This window comes from Mytilus californianus, unplaced genomic scaffold (assembly GCF_021869535.1).
Source record: "Mytilus californianus isolate M0D057914Y unplaced genomic scaffold, xbMytCali1.0.p SCAF_3, whole genome shotgun sequence".
In the NCBI taxonomy this organism is placed as follows: Eukaryota; Metazoa; Mollusca; class Bivalvia; order Mytilida; family Mytilidae; genus Mytilus; species Mytilus californianus.
Genome location: NW_026262679.1, coordinates 18,723,252 through 18,746,208, shown reverse-complemented (window position 1 = coordinate 18,746,208; position 22,957 = coordinate 18,723,252). Strand labels below are relative to the sequence as shown.

The 22,957-nt window shown below is 32.3% G+C and overlaps 1 protein-coding gene across 12 annotated transcripts in view; it reads right to left on the bottom strand.

Moving 5' to 3' along the window:
• LOC127734058 (protein unc-13 homolog B-like) overlaps positions 1 to 22,957 on the bottom strand; it is a 166,763-nt gene that overhangs the window by 94,766 nt on the left and 49,040 nt on the right. For all 12 annotated transcript variants that reach the window (XR_007997393.1, XR_007997394.1, XM_052243657.1 and 9 more), the window contains exons 7-8: positions 9,266 to 9,314; positions 4,286 to 4,865 (exon numbers count right to left, since the gene is read on the bottom strand). Coding sequence is in view for 10 of the 12 variants with exons in the window: in XM_052243657.1 (XP_052099617.1) it covers positions 4,286 to 4,865; positions 9,266 to 9,314 (629 nt within the window). In the remaining 2 variants the exon portion in view is untranslated. The remainder of the gene's footprint in view (positions 1 to 4,285; positions 4,866 to 9,265; positions 9,315 to 22,957) is intronic.

Here is a 22,957-nt window from a genome sequence, read left to right as displayed (position 1 = left end):
ATATGGTTATATCCTACAGAAGGTGTGTTGTTTGTTTCTTTCCTATTTCATCATCTTTGACTTTTGAATCCAATCAGGACAACTTTTCACCCCAGATACCTCTGTATGATACAGAGTGCAATCATGTTGCCTCAGATGGTGCAATAAGTGTGTACACTTATATATTCCACTGAATTTTGTTCAATACATATCTTATAAATTTCAATAAAAAACATTGAATAGAAGTAGAGATCTTCTAAGATATTTTTAAATATAATTATTTTTTTTGTCTAAAGGCATACAAAATCTTTTAATTGCCATCCTTTTATGATTCTTTGTTTAATTTGTATTTAGTTTAAATTGTTTTATCAATTCACATTATTTTAAGAAGGGTAACTCAAAACAGGATTAAACAGGGGAAGTAACCCGAAATTTCTTTGAAGTATAACACAAAGCTTTAAGCAAAAGTTGTTAATGATCGTTAATAAGTACTATGTTTGACACCCAAGCTGTCAAGTTAAGCCATTTAGTTTCACATGGTCTGTGATTTACAGGTAAAAACAACCCTCATCAGAGACACAAAAACGTAATTATTGTTGACTTGTCATTCAAGGTTGAAATATCCAAAAGCGGGAGATTCTATACTCCCGCGCGGGAGGGTACCGGCAAGCAGGAGATTTCCCAAATTTCACCATTTGAGCGGAAGTCTCACGCTCAAAACGGGAGGGTTGGCAGGTATGGGTTAATCAGAACAAAATTCAAATATGATCTGTACATCACTATTTTTCTATAAGGCCATTGAGAATGGAATGTTAGTCTCAACTAACACAAGAAAATATTAAAGGGTCAGCAGGCAGGAAAAACTTTTATTTCATTTTTTTTGTGTGCAGAAAATCAAAAGAGGCACATGCAGTTTCACTCTACAGAGAATTTTTTCCTAAACCACTGACAGGAAATTCTTGAAGAAACTTGTTTGACATTATCAGTCTGGGGAATAAGTGAAATAAGTGATTTTTAAATCACTCGGTTTTAAAGTAGCAAATTAGAAATTCTGTTATTTTGAAGTTTTACCAAAATTTTAAACACACAGGTTTCAATTATGTCTAATTATTAGTAAAATTTTTAAAAAATGGACCTTTTTCTTCTTTAAGTAGCAAGGTATTTAAGCCTTTGAAACAATCATTCATCTGTAAATTCTAAATTTCTTGTAAAAAAATGCTATAATAAAGGCTTTACATGATGATCTAATACTTTCTTAACACCTTTTTCCCAGCAGTGCGAGAATTCAAAGTTTCAGCTTACAGATCATGTAATAAAATTTGACTGTTAGCGACCAAAATTTGACTGTTTGTGGGTGTTGAAAATAATGGGGAGTAATTAATAAAATAATACTCAAAGAAGTGATTTTTTGGGAAGAAAATAGAGGTATGATACTTAAACAAGTGATTTTCATGTCGTTATCCATGATTCAGTACAGGGTCATCACTTGCCATGACCAGTCATCCCATAAAAACAGATGCTTGTTCGGATAATTTTAGCATCATAATTGGTTCCAGGACCATTGATATTAATTTAATACATTTTTTTTGTATATTTAAAGCTACAATAAAATCAAATCACTTAGACTAGTGATTATTTGTACTACTTAATGTGGATCATTGGTATATATTTCCTATATATATAGAATTTCTTATACTATGCCAGAATGTAGATTTTTCCGTGCTTTTTTCAAAAATATAATAAAACGTATGGGTCACCATGCTATTTTTCAAGCTAGAAGTCGTGCAAATTGAGATTGTTTATGAAAAAACACTTTATTGTGAATAAAAAGATATCTATGAGATGGAATTTTGAAATAAAATATAAGAAAAAGAAAATTTTTTAAAGCAATAATCGGACAATCAAAGTGTCATTGATAATTTTCATAAGAGAGTCTTGCTCTTTTTTTTTCATTTATTAAAAAAAGAATCAACCTGGAGGGTAAAAACTGGCCTGGTATGGTTAAGGGAAACCAACAATCCTTTTTCATGGCCTAATAAAGCACTTATTAGATAAACAACAAAAGCTGAAAAAGGAGAAGATACCTGATTTGTGAAATTTATAGAGAATATAATATTATATTTTTATTTTAGATACCACACTCCCAGATTTACCTGAGACACCAATATAAGCTCTAGGGATTACCTGAGACACCAATATAAGCTCTAGGGATTACCTGAGACACCAATATAAGCTCTAGGGATTACCTGAGACACCAATATAAGCTCTAGGGATTATATTGGTTGAAGGTTGATATAGTGAGTGATATTGAAAAAGCCATTTATAATATTCACTTTATCATATACTTAATACAAACACTTTTCTGTAGGGTTTGATAAAGCCTGTGCATCACAAAATGATTTAAAAAAAAACCATCTTCAATTTTACCTGTTTCATCCCCCTCTTTTAATAAAGGCTTCTCGTTTCAGTGCGAACTTAAGAAAGAAATTTAAAACTAAACTATATCACGTATATACACAATAAGAATGTTTGTGGCCAAGTTTGGCCTCATGATCATTTGGCCCTGATTTCATTAGAGGAAAATATTTTTGAAAATGTTTATGGACACACAACAGATTCAAAGTGATGAGATTAGTTGAAAATGGTCCTTACAACTGGATATAAGGACAAATGAAATTGCTGGTTAGGAGTTTAAATTGAGTTATCTACCTTACATCAATGACTAGACATTTGTACAAAATGAGCAAGTATAATTACAAAATAAATTTCTCTTTAAAGTCAAGGCAGGTAAATAGTTCATAGCACTTAAACTCAAAAAACATCAACTAGTGATGATTATATTTAATTTGTTTCGTGTTTCATAAATAAAATTGGAAAATTATCTGTATTATGTATGTCTTGACAGCTGTCAAATATACTCTAGGGCTAAAAACTGTTTGTGTTCATAGGACATTTTTCATACTAGAAAAAAATCTTGTGCATAATTTTTTGTTAGGATGCTCAATTTGGAATCAAATTCATTTTCTGAATTGTTTTGTTTTCCCTCAATCAAATTTGATGGGACTAGTAATAATTTTCAAAAATCTATTCAAAATCTGCTTTCAATGTAGCATTTTTGGGGGAAATCAAATCAAAACTTTTTTACACATATCATTTCCTGAAATTTTCATTTTCAGGTAACATTTTTTGCACTTTTATTTTAATTTAGCAATATTACCAATTCTAAAGGCAACAATCCAGTTATCACTTAAATATTGTTTGACTTCTTTGCGAAGGATCACAATTAGTGTTTACTCAGCTTTTTCTACAGATGCATTCAGGCTGTCCAGCAATATAGGACATGAAGGCAATTCTGAAGCCCCACCATCCATTTAAGTTTCAAAACTGATACTGTTAAAATATGTTCATGACCCATCCACCCATAGAAGTGTTTATGTAAGTGCCTTCATAGACCCCCCTCCCTGCATAACTTTTTCTGAAACAGATGTTAGAATGTTCAATTATGTTGGTGAAACTGTGTATCCCATGGTGGCATATAACTACAAAGGCTCTGATGATGATTCATCAGCTAACTTGTATACAACAGAAATCACCTTGTATGTGACATTTTTCCCACTGAAATGTAGAGTATAATTGTATGATAAACAGAACTCACCATTCAAAGTCTAAAAAATTAACCTTTTCCATTTCATAATCCAAAATCGGTTTTTTACCTTTTCTACACTTAAGGAAAAGACAGGCCAGAATTCCACACATTTTTATAGACATTGGACTATGTATTGTTTTAATGACATGGGATAATGGCCTTGTATCAATTGACTATGATAAAATTACAATAATTCATATTACTGTATATACAATGACTGCAGGTGATAAAATTGGAAACATTTAACACGAATATTGATGATTTATAATATGGTCTTTTCAAACAAAAGTCATCAGTACTAAATGCCAAGTAATCATTGTTTGACAAGAATTAAATATGCCATATTTTCTCCACAATCTTACAACATTCCAATACGTACGTGTCTTCTAATTTCTCCACAGCCTTACATATTTGCATATTTTTTTCATTAATTTTGCAGGAAAATATGATTTCACTAGAAAATGCACTCTATAGGTTAGAGATTGAGGTGTCTTGTTAGAATATTGGTCCTGGTGCTTTCAAAGCATCAACTATTACAAGTTTTTGTGGATAGATGTCTCATTGGCAATCATATCACTTCTTTAATATTTCTATATTGGCAATAAAGGTTTATATAGATAAAATATTGAACAGATTGAAGTAACAATAAAATAGAATTACCCTTCACTGATGTAAGAATGATGTTGTTTCATCCTTCCCGGTGGACGACTGTTGTATGATAGAGGTTCAGAATCTGTATCACTTCGTATATGTTGAAAAGAGCCTTCCTGGTAGTAGTCAGTTCTTTGTTTAAAATCTTCATTTTTATAATCATCACGTTTATAATCCTCATGTTTATATTCGTCATGCTTATAATGTTCATAGTCCTGACTGTCCTGGCGATAATTCCGTACAGAATCTGACTCTTCCTGCTCCACAGATAATTCCTGATCAAAGGAGTCTTGTTCAAATGTATTTTCTCGTTCGTATTCGTCCCTATCTGGAGATCCATACCTGTCAAATGATTCACCCCGTTCAAATGATCCGTTATGATCAAACGATTCTACACGATCGAACGATTCACCCCTTTCAAATGAGTGTTGATACGGATCATACTCAGTATAATAATCTTGTCCATGAAGGTGAGACATATCAGATGGCATCGGAGCATTCCTGATCTGTCGTGCGGGTATGTTGTGTGCATTGAGCTGTTGGGGGTAACTCATTTCACTTGTATAATCACTATCTTCTGATTGGCCAGCTGAAATAAAAAAATCATATGAAACGTCACAAAAACCTGTTTTCCCTTTTTTGATGACCCTTTTTATTTGTAATTGAATATTTTAATCATGAAGATGCATGGTCTTCCTACTACTAAGGAATAACTCCATTTGATACTGGATTTGAAATAGCACTGTTTCCTTAAAATTGTACCACATTTAGAATACATTCTTTTATGAAATCTACCCATATACCATCATGGTAAGAAATACTTATTAGGCCATGGGGAGATGACTGCTAGCTTGTAATATTTTTAATGACAAAATGTTTCTCAACCCTGCAAAGTTAAACTAGAGGCTCTAAAGAGCCTGTGTCGCTCACCTTGGTCTATGTGCATATTAAACAAAGGACACAGATGGATTCATGACAAAATTGTGTTTTGGTGATGGTGATGTGTTTTGGTGATGGTGATGTGTTTGTAGATCTTACTTTACTGAACATTCTTGCTCCTTACTATTATCTCTATCTATAATGAACTTGGCCCGGTAGATACAGTGGAAAATACTTTGTAAAAATTTACAAAAATTTACAAAATTTATGAAAATTGTAAAAAATTGACTATAAAGGGCAATAACTCCTTAAGGGGTCAATTGACAATTTTGGTCATGTTGCCTTATTTGTAGATCTAACTTTGCTGTACATTATTGCTGTTTACAGTTTATCTCTATCTATAATAATATTCAAGATAATAACCAAAAGCTGCAAAATTTTCTTAAAATTACCAATTCAGGGGCAGCAACCCAACAATGTGTTGCCTGATTGGTCTGAAAATTTCAGGGCAGATAGATCTTGACCTAATGAACAATTTTACCCCCATGTCAGATTTGCTCTAAATGCTTTGGTTTCAGAGATATGAGCCAAAAACTGCATTTTACCCTATGTACTATTTTTTAGCCATGTCGGCCATCTTGGTTCGCGGGCGGGGTCATCGGACACATTTTTTAAACTAGATACCCTAATGATGATTGTGGACAAGTTTGGTTAAATTTGTCTTAGTAGTTTCAGAGGAGAAGATTTTTGTAAAAAATTACAAAAATTTACGAAAAATGGTTAAAAATTGACTATAAAGGGCAATAACTCCTTAAGGGGTCAACTGACAATTTTGGTCAAGTTGACTTATTTGTAGATCTTACTTTGCTGAACATTATTGCTGTTTACAGTTTATCTCTATCTTTAATAATATTCAAGATGATAACCAAAAACGGCAAAATTTTCTTAAATTTACCAATTCAGGGGCAGCAACCCAACAACAGGTTGTCCGATTCATCTGAAAATTTCAGGGCAGATAGATCTTGACCTAATAAACAATTTTACCCATGTCAGATTTGCTCTAAATGCTTTGGTTTCAGAGATATAAGCCAAAATCTACATTTTACCCCTATGTTCTATTTTTAGCCATGGCGGCCATCTTGGTTGGTTGGCCGGGTCACTGGACACATTTTTTAAACTAGATACCCCAATGATGATTGTGGCCAAGTTTGGTCAAATTTGGCCCAGTAGTTTCAGAGGAGAAGATTTTTGTAAAAGTTTACGGACGACGGACGCAGGACGACGGACGACGGACGCAAAGTGATGAGAAAAGCTAACTTGACCTTTCAGGTCAGGTGAGCTAAAAATAAGAATCCTTAAATATAAAGAGTGCTCTCTCTAATGAATCTTAAAATGAACATATATTAGCATCAATTAATTTTTTTCATTTTTATTTTATTAAATGGCATAATTTTTTAAACATATATATGTAAACATAATTTCCAAACTTTTGATCAGACGGCTGATATATTGGTCAAATGGCCGATTTTTGGCCACGATCATGAAAAAATCTCAAGATAGGTTAAGGCGATGGATAAGACCAGGGTCTGCATAAATTAGTGTATAGTAGGTCAAGGTCATTACACACCCATATTCATGTTAAGGTTTACAACAGTTTACCAATCAAGAGTGGTGTTTTAATATTGAGATTTGTTATTGTATATTTCATGAGATTTGTTATTGTATATTTCATGAGATCTATTATTGTATATTTCATGAAATTTGTTATTGTATATTTCATGAGATTGAATACTGTATATTTTAAGAGATTAAATACTGTATATTTTATGACATTTGATACTGTATATTTCATGAGATTTGATACTGTATATACATTTTATGACATTTGATACTGTATATTTTATGACATTTGATACTGTATATTTCATGAGATTTGATACTGTATATTTTATGACATTTGATACTGTATATTCTATGACATTTGATACTGTATATTTCATGAAATTTGTTACTGTATATTTTATAACATATGATACTGTATATTTTATGACATTTAATACTGTATATTTTATGACATTGATACTGTATATTTTACTGTATATTTTATGACATTGATACTGTATATTTTACTGTATATTTTATGACATTTGATACTGTATATTTCATGAGATTTGATACTGTACATACATTTTATGACATTTGATACTGTATATTTCATGAGATTTGATACTGTACATACATTTTATGACATTTGATACTGTATATTTTATGACATTTGATATTGTATATTTCATGAGATTTGATATTGTATATCTTATGACATTGATACTGTTTATTCTATGACATTTGCTACTGTATATTTTATGACATTTGATACTGTATATTCTATGACATATGATACTGTATATTCGATGACATTTGATACTGTATATTCTATGACATTTGATACTGTATATTTCATGAAATTTGATACTGTATATTTTATGACATTTGATACTGTATATGTATATTTTATGACATTTGATACTGTATTTTCGATGACATTTGATACTGTATATTTTATGACATTTGATCCTGTATATTTCATGAAATTTGATACTGTATATTTTATGACATTTGATACTGTATATTTTATGACATTTGATACTGTATACTTTATGAGATTTGATACTGTATATTCTATGACATTTGATCCTGTATATTTTATGAAATTTGATACTGTATATTTTATGATATTTGATACTGTATATTCTATGACATTTGATACTGTATATTCTATGACATTTGATCCTGTATATTTCATGAAATTTGATACTGTATTTTTTATGACATTGATGCTGTATATTTTATGACATTAGATACTGTATACTTTATGACATTTGATACTGTATATTTTATGACATTAGATACTGTATATTTTTTATGAGATTTGATAATGTATACTCTATTACATTAGATACTGTATATTTTATGACATTTGATACTGTATATTTTATGACATTTGATACTGTATACTTTATGACATTTGATACTGTATATTTTATGACATTTGATACTGTATACTTTATGAGATTTGATACTGTATATTTTATGACATTTGATACTGTATATTTTATGACATTTGATACTGTATACTTTATGAGATTTGGAACCCCTTTAATTGAGATGAACTATTTCTTATCACTGGCAACCTTTCATAATATTACAACTGTCTTCTCCTAATAATGATTGTATATGTTTCTTAAGCTTTTTAAACCATCATTCAATGTATATCAATCTATCATCAGGGAATACTAAAGCCATTTTGTTTAACTTTTATTTTTTCAGCATTACCACATTTTGTACCAGGAAGTTTCAACAAATTATTGATTTCTACTGATATACTCAAATTAATGAAATCAAAACAGGAAACATATGACATAATTGGGTCGTAACTATAAATAATGCATTAATTTACAATCATAGTAACATCCTGGATTAATTTGATGGCACAATTAAAGATAGACAACAAAGGATTTTAGGAGAAAAGGAGAACAGTGCATGTTGTTCCTGGTACAACTAATGTCAATTAATCAAATTACAATCTAATTGCTTAGCTTTATAGATGACTTCTACATATGTATATAATTGAAAGAAATACAACAAGTCCTTTTATCAACAAACAGGAACATACAAAGTAGCAACCAATGAAAAAAGGTTCTATACAGGTACATACTAAAGGGAGCCAGTGTAGTTTAGAAACCAAACATTCTACAGTGCTCTTTTGTTATTGGGTTGTTTATGTGATATGTTGCGTAATTTCCTAGTTAAATTTATCAAATTGTTATATCTCACAAGGTGGCCTTATCAAAGCTGAAAATCTGTTGGTTTTTTCCTACCCTCTCTCAATTTGGGGCCTCCTGCCAAACACTTTTTGTAAATGCTAGATCTGCCACGAGATCCCCACAAAGTAGGTAAATGAGACAACAGTATTGTTCCATGAAAATGGCATCTGACTGAGGAAGAATAATGGAGATATACTTTAAATTAAAGATAAATAAGTTTAAAGAGAGGATGAATGATCTAAAATCAACAAAAGACAAGTACAACCCCAGGATATGTTACACCTACATTGTATGGAGGATGAATGTTGATGTCTTTGTCGTTGTAATTCAATCATCTGTAACATAAAAAAAAACACAAAATTAACAATCAGCAAATTATCTTTCTAATTGAGCTATTGCAAATTTCAATCTCTGAAAATCTGTATTGTAAATCTTTTATTTTGTAGGTAGAAGTTTTAATGTTTTAAAGTCTTCATTTGTTCATTATTAGTATGAGAGCGTGTCTATTGTTGAAAACCATAGGTTGACCTTCAGATTTTGTTTTCGGTTTCTGACAGTTTTATTTGAATATGCTATATAGATACTTTAACCATGCTGCTTGTTTTTTTTAACAAGCTCACTGGAGTGAACGAGTGTAAATTATCCTGTTCAAATATAGTCCAATCCTGTAGCAGAACTTTTAAGAAAATCGGCAGGTACTACTAAAGAACAACATATAGTTATATCTTCTATTTGACGGAAATTAAGATTAATATCCCAACATGCTAGCTCAATTAAGTAACAGTTTGCAGGTTCTAACACATATTATGACTCAATACTTTGAACTTAATCAGATGTGTATTGTAACATGTCCATTTATTAACGAAAGAGATATATAGTCTTTTTTTAAATCAAAGAAAACTGAAGAAATCTTTAAAAATAATAATATGTTACATTATGTGTTCATAGGAACATGAAAACTTACAAATTTATATATACATTAAACAGTTCACGTAATAGGGAACATGTGCATTTAATTTCAATTTGATGTGATCATAAACTACCTTAAACCAAATGTTTAACCTAACTTAAATCAAAACTTTTACATATCACATTTCCACATTCAGTGAATTGTGAAATCTGGATGAAAACCCTTATTTGGCATATATACAATATATATTAATTAGTTCACTTCATAATGATCAAAAACTAACCCAATCCAAAACCTTAACCTACTTTAAAACAAAACTCTAACCTAAAACGGGACGGCCATACAGACAGAAAAACAAAATTCTTAAGGGTTCCACGGGACCCAGTGTCTCGCCTACTTTTGCCGTTAGTCGCAGGCTCAACAAAAATGGGGAAAAAATTATTAAAAACTTTCCTCTAGATACTATCTTTTGATTGTAAGAAGCTTCTGTCCAAGTTTGGTAAAAATCCAGGATGGCTTATGAATCTTATAAATGTTTTAAAAACTCTAACTGCAGACTGTATGTAACATGATGTAATGTTAACTGGAAGAAAAACTAAGTCTATTTATAAGTACAGTCGATTCCGGTTATTTGCATAGCCTATTTGTCAGACAAAATTATGCAATTAAGCGGAGTATGCTTATATCCGAAATGCCAAATTACGGAGTCAAATAACATCGATAGTACAGATCAGTAAAGGAAATCCCTGAAGAAAGATGAACGTCCATAATCCACTTACAACATATTGAATGCTTATTTATTCTAATAAAAGTTATGTGTCTAGTGTTATACATGTTATTTTATTTTGTATTCTTTCAATAAAGTTTATAAACACATTTTGATTTAGTTTATTTGCGTGCCGACTTTTCCTTTACCTGAGATACGAAAATAAAACTAATTGTTCTAAAAATAGATTTGTTTCTATGACCCGGATGTACAATGTACATTGTTACGCTTTGATTAAATTAACTGTTTAACAATACTACACAGTTTATGATCATTTTAAACAATAAATGTGTACTAAACTGCCTTTGATATGCAGTATTTACCGCTTGCACAGTGATGTAACACTGTTTCTTTAACCTCGTTAGTTTCGTATATGCAAAGCAGTTTAAAACAGGTAATGGGGCCCTGTACGGGTTATTTGCAGTACACGAGTGTTGAAAGAGAGAAAATATAATAATTAGAAGTTGATTTTCTTTTCAAAAAATATTTAAAATTATAGATTGATGTATAAAATTCTTCAACCATATATAAATGCCCTGTAATATTTAACATAAGTGTAGATCACCCCAAGCCGAATTACGAGAGTACACATTGGATAATGATCGATAATTAACAGGGGTTATTGTTTTTAAAATTCACCCCACATGTAATCTATGAACAATGTTTGAAATCCAATCAATAATTAACACCTTTTGAGATAGATTGGACGTGTTTTTACAACAATCACCTGTTTGACATTTTTTTTACCTCGAGGCTTAAAATAGAACATGGGAAACTTTACCTGTGTACACATCGAGGCTTATTTTATAATCATATAAACACGAAAGAAACTGTTTTAAAACTTTATTTAGATAACACAGAAGTAAATATGAAATAATAACGAAAATTATGATGCATTCAAGAAAAATATACTTACCAAATTGCCGTTTCCGGTCAAAAATCTCGTCAGTTTTAACTAAGCATATCTAGCTGGCGAATATTTTCTATGCAATTAACCGAAAGGCCACTTGTAAGGCTATGCATATAACCGGACAATTTAACATTAGATGAATGGGAAATGGTTTTGTGCAGGAGAAAAGTATGCAATTAACCGAATTATGCTATTAAGCGGTATGCAATTAAGTGGAATCGACTGTAATATACGGAAAAACAGGAAATAATTTTTTACAAAATTTCCTTTTAGATACTATTTTTTTTATCATAAACAAGCTTCTGTCCAAATTTGGTACAAATCCAGGATAGTTAAAGAAAGTAATTAAAACTATTAAAACTTTAACCACCGAGTGAATGTAATGTAAACTGGCAGAAAAACTAAGTCTATTTATAAGTAAAAAAAGGATAAACAGGACTTTTCTTTTACAAAATTTACTTCTGGATACTATATTATTCTGACACAAAATGAATGTGGTCTAAGAACTTAAAAAATTTTAATTTACCTATTCAAACCATATATGATTATTATTTGCTTTTATATATAAATCAGAAATAACCAATTTAAAATGGAAAATTTTAAAGAAAAAAAAAATCCCTGCCCCAAATTTTTTGAACCTCCTTATGATTCATCACCCCCAAACTCAATCCCAGCCTTCCCTTTGTGGTATGGTACCTTGCAGTACAATTTCAGAGAGATCCATACACTTGAACACAAGTTATTGTCTGGAAACTAGAAAAATGCTTGTTTTTAAGTGCCTTTTTGGCCCTAAATTCCTAAACGTTTAGGGCAATTACCCCCAAACACAAACCCAGCTTTCCCTTTGTGATATAGAACCTTGTAGTACAATTTCAGAAAGATCCATACACTTACACACAAGTTATTGTCCTGAAACTAGAAAAATGCTTGTTTTTTACCCTTTTTGGTCCTTAATTCCTAAAATTTTGAGGCAATTACCCCCAAAATCAATCCCAGCCTTTCCTTTGTGGTATGGTACCTTGCAGTACAATTTCAGAGAGATCCGTACACTTGAACACAAGTTATTGTCTGGAAACTAGAAAAATGCTTGTTTTTAGGCCCCTTTTTGGCCCTAAATTCCTAAACGTTTAGGGCAATTACCCCCAAACGCAAACCCAGCTTTCCCTTTGTGATATGGAACCTTGTAGTACAATTTCAGAAATATCCATACACTTACACACAAATTATTATCATGAAACTAGTAAAAATGATTTTTTTTTTTTGCCCCTAATTCCTAAAATTTTGAGGCAATTACCTTGAAAATCAATCCCAACATTCCCTTTGTGATATGGAACCTTATGGTACAATGTCAGAGAGATCCATACACTAACACACAAGTTATGTCTGGAAGTTACAAAAATGCTTATTTTTGGCCCCTAATTCCTTAACTGTTAGTACCATAACCCCCAAAATCAATCCCAACCTTCCTTTTGTGGAATTGAACCTTATGGTAAAATTTCATAGAGATCCATTCACTTAAACTAAAGTTAGAGTGCGAAAACCAATGTGTCTTCGGACGACGACGCCAACGTCATACCAATATACGACAGCAAAAAAATTTTGCGGTCGTATAAAAACTTTAACCACTGAGTGAATGTAATGTTGACTGGCAGAAAAAACTAAGTCCATTTATAAGTAAAATACGGATAAACAGGATTTTTTTTTTTTAAATTTACTTCTGGATACTATCTTATGATCATAAACAATCTTCTGTCCAAGTTTGGTAGAAATCCAGGATAGTTTAAGAAAGTTATTAAAATTTCAAAAAATTTAGCCACAGAGTGAATATTTGTGGATGCCGCCGCTGCCGACAGAATGTAGGATTGCTATGTCTAGCTTTTCCGACAAAAGTCGCAGGCTCGACAATAAAGCCCAATACTCTTGTAGGTGGGGCTTAAAAATCGATCATAATGTCATAAAATTGAAAATAGAAAATTTTCTTGGAGTCTTTAGAAGTGATTTAAAAGTAAATGTTTTTTTTTATTTGAACAAGCAATTTACATTAATTGATTTTCAGTCAAAATTAACTCTAACAGAAAACTGTGCATGTAACAGAATTAGTTGTTTCCATATATTTAAATGCATCTGGAAACAGTTTGACATCAGTGTGTAAAAACCTATTAAATATGGACAACTCAATGCATCATTTGTCATACAGAGATATTTTATGTTTCTGATATATATATGTTACTTTTAACAATAAAATAGTTTTTTCTTTCAGCATGAAATCTGAGTAAAACAAATTCCTAAAGTGACAATATACATCTTCTGGGATTTCATTAATGATTTTATTGATAAAAAAAATGTCTGTTGTAGGACAGCAAAAACAGAACGAGTCTCAATAGTACAAATAAGAGAAAATACAGACAACTTTTCCTAGGCAATAAGTCATTTGGGAGATGTTGATTTTAATAGATAGTTTAGTTCAAGAGAATGCAGGATTCTTTTTTTTTATACAGTTAAGTTTTTTCATAGACTTAAGACGGTAATGAAAACATTCTGAATAATGTATCAATTGATAAATGTTATCTTATAAGTATACATGCAAGATTGAAGGTAGTTTAACAGGTTTCTATTGAGATTTTCTTATTTGTAAAGGTGTTCACAATAATAACTTATTTCTATATACTATCTCTTAAATAAGCACTTTAGTTTGGTGACAATCTTAATCCTTCAACATTAGTACTTATATTTATTGATGATAATAATTTTTCAATAACTCTAATAGGAGTTATCTGACAATTTGGGTCAAAATTGACAAACTCAACATTTCTGCCTTGTCAGATTTTTTCAATCTATGACTGGTTTCAGGATACTAGACAATACTTGCATATATGTATTTTACGTTCTTCTTTAGCCTTTACAGACATATTTAATACAAGATAACCCGAGAATGATTGTGGCCATGTTTGGTCCAATTAGCTTAGTAGTAACAATGGAGAAGACTTTTGCAAAAGTTAAAGGATATTGGATGCAAAGTGATGAGAATAACTCTTAGCTTAAAAGGGGGAGAAGATTGTGAGGGGCAATGAAAAACCATATGTCAGAGATTAACATATACTCTATTACACCACAAAATAAAATGCTCCTCTGGGGCGCAGCTTGATACGACCGCAGAGGTCGAACCCTGAACAGTTGGGGCAAGTATGGACACAACATTCAAGCTTGATACAGCACTGAATTTGGATTGTAATTAAATATTTGACACAGCATGGGTTTCTGACACAGAATGAATGTGGTCTAAGAACTTAAAAATTTTCAATTTACCTATTCAAACCATATCATTATTATTTGCTTTTATATATAAATCAGAAATAACCAATTAAAAAGGAAAAAATTTTAAAGAAAAAAAAGGAGAAAAAAAATTCCTCCCCCCCCCCCCCCCCAAATTTTTTGAACCCCCTTATGATTCATCACCCCCAAACTCAGCCTTCCCTTTGTGGTATGGTACCTTGCAGTACAATTTCAGAGAGATCCATACACTTGAACACAAGTTATTGTCTGGAAACTAGAAAAATGCTTGTTTTTTGGCCCCTTTTTGGCCCCAAATTCCTAAACGTTTAGGGCAATTACCCCCAAACTCAAACCCAGCTTTCCCTTTGTGATATGGAACCTTGTAGTACAATTTCATAAAGATCCATACACTTACACACAAGTTATGGTCATGAAACTAGAAAATGCTTGTTTTTTGCCCCTTTTTGGCCCCTAATTCCTAAAATTTTGAGGCAATTACCCCCAAAATCAATCCCAGCATTCAATTTGTGAAATGGAACCTTGTGGTACAATGTCAGAGAGATCCATACACTTACACACAAGTTATTGTCATGAAACTAGAAAAATGCTTGTTTTCTGCCCCTTTTTGGCCCCTTATTCCTAAAATTTGGAGGCAATTACCCCCAAAATCAATCCCAGCATTCCCTTTGTGATATGGAACCTTGTGGTACAATGTCAGAGAGATCCATACACTAACACACAAGTTATTTCTGGAAGTTACAAAAATTCTTATTTTTGGCCCCTAATTCCTTAACTGTTGGTACCATAACCCCCAAAATCAATCCCCACCTTCCTTTTCTGGTATTGAACCTTATGGTAAAATTTCATAGAGATCCATTCACTTAAACTAAAGTTAGAGTGCGAAAACCAATGTGTCTTCGGACAACGACGACGACGACGCCAATGTCATACCAATATAAGACCACAAAATTTTTTTGCGGTCGTCTAAAAATAAAGGAGAACTAAAGATTGACTCCAACACCACCAACAAAATAAAGTAGAACTAAGGATTGACTCCAACACCACCAAAAAATAAAGGAGAACTAAAGATAGACTCCAATACCACCAAAAAACAAAGGAGAACTAAAGATAGACTCCAATACCATCAAAAAATAAAGGAGAACTAAAGATAGACTCCAAAACCACCAAAAAATAAAGGAGAACTAAAGATTGACTCCAACACCATCAACAAAATAAAATACTTTGCTGAGCGCAGCCTGATACGACCACAGAGGTCGAATCCTGAACAGTTGGGGCAAATTTGGACACAATATTCAAGCTTGATACTGTCTGAATTTGGATTGTGATCAAATTTTTGACATAATATAGGTTTCTGACACAAAATAAATGTGGTCAAAGATCTTATAAATCCATTGCGCAATACTGTGCAATTGAAGATTTCTTCTTGAAACTTTTTCAAAAATATGAATCCCTTAAAAAAAATTGGGGAAAAAATTCCCCCCCCCCCCCCCCCCAACTTTTTGAAACCCCCCTTGGAGCAATAACCCCAAAACTCAATCCAAGTCTTTCCTTTGTAGTATGGAACCTTGTAGGACAATTTCAGAGAGATCCATACACTTACACACAAGTTATTGTCTGGAAACTAGAAAAATGCTTGTTTTTTGGCCCCTAATTCCTACATGTTTGGGGCAACTAACCCCAAACTCAATCCCAGCCTTCCCTTTGTTATATGGAACCTTGTGGTATAATGTCAGAGAAATCCATACACTTACACACAAGTTATTGTCTGGGAACTAGAAAAATGCTTCTTTTTGGCCCTTAATTCCTATACTGTTGGCCCCCATAACCCCTAAAATGAATCCCAACCTTCTACTTGTGGTATTAAACATTGTGGTACAATTTCAGAGCAATCGAAATACTTATACACAAGTTATTATCCCGAAACTAGAAAAATGCTTGTTTTGGGCCCCTTATTCCTAAACAGTTGGGACCATCATCCCCAAAATCAATCCCAACCTTCCTTTTGTAGTATTGAACCTTCTTAAAAAATTTCATGGAGATCCATTAACTTAAACTAAAGTTATTGTCCGGAAACCAATGCGTCTTCGGATGACATCGACGACATCATACCATTATACGATCCCAAAAAATTTTTTGTGATCGTATAATAAAGGAGAACTAAAGATTGACTCCAACACCACCAAAAAATAAAGGAGAACTAAAGATTGACTCCAACACAACCAAAAGATAAAGGAGAACTAAAGATTGACTCCAACACAACCAAAAAATAAAGGAGAACTAAAGATTGACTCCAACACCACCAAAAAATAAAGGAGAACTAAAGATTGACTCCAACACCACCAAAAAATAAAGGAGAACTAAAGATTGACTCCAACACCACCAAAAAACAAAGGAGAACTAAAGATTGACTCCAACACCACCAAAAAATAAAGGAGAACTAAAGATTGACTCCAACACCACCAAAAAATAAAGGAGAACTAAAGATTGACTCCAACACCACCAAAAAATAAAGGAGAACTAAAGATTGACTCCAACACCACCAAAAAATAAAGGAGAACTAAAGATTGACTCCAAAACCACCAAATAACAAAGGATAACTAAAGATTGACTCCAACACCACCAAAAAATAAAGGAGAACTAAAGATTGACTCCAACACCACCAAAAAATAAAGGAGAACTAAAGATTGACTCCAACACCACCAAAAAATAAAGGAGAACTAAAGATTGACTCTAACACAACCAAAAAATAAAGGAGAACTAAAGATTGACTCCAACACAACCAAACAATAAAGGAGAACTAAAGATTGACTCCAACACAACCAAAAAAAAAGGAAAACTGAAGATTGACTCCAAAACAACCAAAAAAATAAAGGAGAACTAAAGATTGACTCCAAAACAACCAAAAAAATAAAGGAAAACTAAAGATTGACTCCAATACAACCATAAAAAACAAAAGGAAAACTAAAGATTGACTCCAACACAACCAAAAAATAAAGGAGAACTAAAGATTGACTCCAACACAACCAAAAAATAAAGGAGAACTAAAGATTGACTCCAACACAACCAAAAAATAAAGGAGAACTAAAGATTGACTCCAACACCACCAACAAAATAAAGTAGAACTAAGGATTGACTCCAACACCACCAAAAAATAAAGGAGAACTAAAGATAGACTCCAATACCACCAAAAAACAAAGGAGAACTAAAGATAGACTCCAATACCATCAAAAAATAAAGGAGAACTAAAGATAGACTCCAAAACCACCAAAAAATAAAGGAGAACTAAAGATTGACTCCAACACCATCAACAAAATAAAATACTTTGCTGAGCGCAGCCTGATACGACCACAGAGGTCGAATCCTGAACAGTTGGGGCAAATTTGGACACAATATTCAAGCTTGATACTGTCTGAATTTGGATTGTGATCAAATTTTTGACATAATATAGGTTTCTGACACAAAATAAATGTGGTCAAAGATCTTATAAATCCATTGCGCAATACTGTGCAATTGAAGATTTCTTCTTGAAACTTTTTCAAAAATATGAATCCCTTAAAAAAATTGGGGGAAAAATTCCCCCCCCCCCCCCCCCAACTTTTTGAAACCCCCCTTGGAGCAATAACCCCAAAACTCAATCCAAGTCTTTCCTTTGTAGTATGGAACCTTGTAGGACAATTTCAGAGAGATCCATACACTTACACACAAGTTATTGTCTGGAAACTAGAAAAATGCTTGTTTTTTGGCCCCTAATTCCTACATGTTTGGGGCAACTAACCCCAAACTCAATCCCAGCCTTCCCTTTGTTATATGGAACCTTGTGGTATAATGTCAGAGAAATCCATACACTTACACACAAGTTATTGTCTGGAAACTAGAAAAATGCTTCTTTTTGGCCCTTAATTCCTATACTGTTGGCCCCCATAACCCCTAAAATGAATCCCAACCTTCTACTTGTGGTATTAAACATTGTGGTACAATTTCAGAGCAATCGAAATACTTATACACAAGTTATTATCCCGAAACTAGAAAAATGCTTGTTTTGGGCCCCTTATTCCTAAACAGTTGGGACCATCATCCCCAAAATCAATCCCAACCTTCCTTTTGTAGTATTGAACCTTCTTAAAAAATTTCATGGAGATCCATTAACTTAAACTAAAGTTATTGTCCGGAAACCAATGCGTCTTCGGATGACATCGACGACATCATACCATTATACGATCCCAAAAATTTTTTTGTGATCGTATAATAAAGGAGAACTAAAGATTGACTCCAACACCACCAAAAAATAAAGGAGAACTAAAGATTGACTCCAACACAACCAAAAGATAAAGGAGAACTAAAGATTGACTCCAACACAACCAAAAAATAAAGGAGAACTAAAGATTGACTCCAACACCACCAAAAAATAAAGGAGAACTAAAGATTGACTCCAACACCACCAAAAAATAAAGGAGAACTAAAGATTGACTCCAACACCACCAAAAAACAAAGGAGAACTAAAGATTGACTCCAACACCACCAAAAAATAAAGGAGAACTAAAGATTGACTCCAACACCACCAAAAAATAAAGGAGAACTAAAGATTGACTCCAACACCACCAAAAAATAAAGGAGAACTAAAGATTGACTCCAACACCACCAAAAAATAAAGGAGAACTAAAGATTGACTCCAAAACCACCAAATAACAAAGGATAACTAAAGATTGACTCCAACACCACCAAAAAATAAAGGAGAACTAAAGATTGACTCCAACACCACCAAAAAATAAAGGAGAACTAAAGATTGACTCCAACACCACCAAAAAATAAAGGAGAACTAAAGATTGACTCTAACACAACCAAAAAATAAAGGAGAACTAAAGATTGACTCCAACACAACCAAACAATAAAGGAGAACTAAAGATTGACTCCAACACAACCAAAAAAAAAGGAAAACTGAAGATTGACTCCAAAACAACCAAAAAAATAAAGGAGAACTAAAGATTGACTCCAAAACAACCAAAAAAATAAAGGAAAACTAAAGATTGACTCCAATACAACCAAAAAAAACAAAAGGAAAACTAAAGATTGACTCCAACACAACCAAAAAATAAAGGAGAACTAAAGATTGACTCCAACACAACCAAAAAATAAAGGAGAACTAAAGATTGACTCCAACACAACCAAAAAAATAAAGGAGAACTAAAGATTGACTCCAACACCACAAAAAAAAAAGGATAACTGAAGATTGACTCTAAAACAACCAAAAAAATAAAGGAAAACTAAAGATTGACTCCAATACAACAAAAAAAAACAAAAGGAAAACTAAAGATTGACTCCAACACAACCAAAAAATGAAGGAGAACTAAAGATTGACTCCAACACAACCAAAAAAACTAAGGAAAACTAAAGATTGACTACAACACAACCAAAAAATAAAGATTGACTCCAACGCAACCAAAAAACATAAATTGACTCTAACGCAACCAAAAAACAAAGATTGACTCCAACACAACCAAAAAACAAAGGAGAACTAAAGATTGAATCCAACACAACAAAAAGCAAAGGAGAACTAAATATTGAATCCAACACCACCAAAAAACAAAGGAGAACTAAAGATTGACTCCAATACAACCAAAAAATAAAGGAGAACTAAAGATCGACTCCAACACCACCAACAAAATAAAGGAGAACTAAAGATTAAATCCAACACAACCAAAAAACAAAGGAGAACTAAAGATTGACTCCAACACAACCAAAAAACTAAGGAGAACTAAAGATTGACTCCAACACCACCATTAAACAAAGGATGAAATCAGGAGCTATGGAAGGGTAAGTAGTTCCTGCTCTACTCATTTGATCTTAAATATTGCACCTGGTAAGTAAAAGATTGTCATCTTTAATATTGCACCTGGTAAGTAAAAGATTGTCATCTTAAATATTGCACCTGGTCAGTAAAAGATTGTCATCTTAAATATTGCACCTGGTAGGTAAAAGATTGTCATCTTAAATATTGCACCCGGTCAGTAAAAGATTGTCATTTTTAATATTGCACCTGGTAAGTAAAAGATTGTCATCTTTAATATTGCACCTGGTAGGTAAAAGATTGTCATTTTTAATATTGCACCTGGTAGGTAAAAGATTGTCATCTTAAATATTGCACCTGGTCAATAAAAGATTGTCATTTTTAATAATGCACCTGGTAGGTAAAAGATTGTCATCTTAAATATTGCACCTGGTCAGTAAAAGATTGTCATCTTTAATATTGCACCTGGTAAGTAAAAGATTGTCATCTTTAATATTGCGTCATCTTAAATATTGCACATGGTAAGTAAAAGATTGTCATCTTAAATATTGCACATGATAGGTAAAAGATTGTCATCTTAAATATTGCACATGGTAAGTAAAAGATTAAGTGATAAGTATTATATAACATGCTATTTCAAATAAATCCATATGAGACGGTCCTCAATTTGAAAATTATCAAGACTGGGTCATTTAAACTGCCTAATATTTTGTATATGAAGAAAACCAAGTTCACCTAATTAGTCAGTGAAGAATGACAGTTCAGCCAATAACATACAACCTACTATTGGAGATAGAATATTAATGAACTTCTTTAAACCATACACAACCTGACCTGACATTATCCTTGTAAAAAACAATCTACAATCTGTTGACACAGTTGTCTTTCCGAATATGTTTTAAACAGACTAATTATAATCCTCAGCGGAAACTTTGTCGATAATTACCGCAACAGAAACCACTTAAAGGAATGAGAAGTGCCAGGATAATAGTTTGTCATTTTTTTGTAATTTATCAATACTTGACTATTTCCTTTCGGGAAAAGATTTATAAAAGATGATATTTATATCTATTTGCAGGAATCGATTCTCCAAAAGGCCACAGAGATAATCTCTCCAAGTCAGTTTTCTACATGACTAGAAACGGCAGAAAACGACAAGATATGTCTCTGCATCGTGACATTAAACATCCATAGATAAACTTTATCTTATTCTATACAAAATCAATACCAACACAGCTTCTATGGGTACAAAATATTCCAAGTTATGATTTACCTTTCTACTTTTGTATTGTCTGGGAAATCTGATGAATATTTAACTGTTTCAATGCAACAGAGTAGAATTTAGACCATTCAATCCTGCCAAGCCTGCATTATAATGCCAATTGTGCCATTTATATTTCTAACTTAATTCACACTGTTATTGTATATTGATGCTGTAGATTAAAGGATACTGTCTTGAATATACAACAAAAGCTGTCAGAAGTTTACTTAATGATTTAATAATGCTTCAAATATTTCTTTTTCAATCACATATTGGGAAACTGCAGATTTTTCATAAAACATCATTTATGAAAGCTTTCTGTCGATCTTCAACAAAAGATGTCAAGAGCTGTAGACATCAATGGCAGTTATATTTATAATAATGTACTCAAGCTGCTTAAAATTTCCAACTTGTCTAGATTTTATGTAAAAATGGAAGTTAATAAAGTCATGCAGTAGACAAATTTTGTGGTACACAACATTTTCTCTCATTCAAAGGAAGATTCAACTATACCATGTATCAACTTGTTTCCCATACACCATAGCTTTTGAAATAAGTTCTGCTACAAGGCAGGTTTAATTTATATTATACTTCATGTCAAAATGCAAAATTGTGATTGGTTAATACAAGGGAGACAATTTACTCTATCCCATGGCAAATACTCTATTACCCTTCACGGAGACGCTTGATCAATTGTGCGCTCTATTAAATACGGATGGTTGTTATGTACAAGACGTTATAGTTTGTTAAATTTGATAGACAGTAATAACAGAACATTCAGTATAATAAATTAAATAACACATAGCTGAGAGGGTGACAGAGCAGATTGTTACCCCTTGAAAAGACATGGTCAACCTTGGCTTCGCCGAGGTTTACAATGTTTTCTCAGGGTAACAATCTGCTCTATTAACCTCTCAACTATGTGTTATTTATATAACATTGCACATCAAATTGAATTATGTTCATGAATGTATCAATATCATGATAGGATGCAAATATCATACATTGGATATGTATAAAAGGAAGATGTGGCCTACAATTCATGGTTCAGT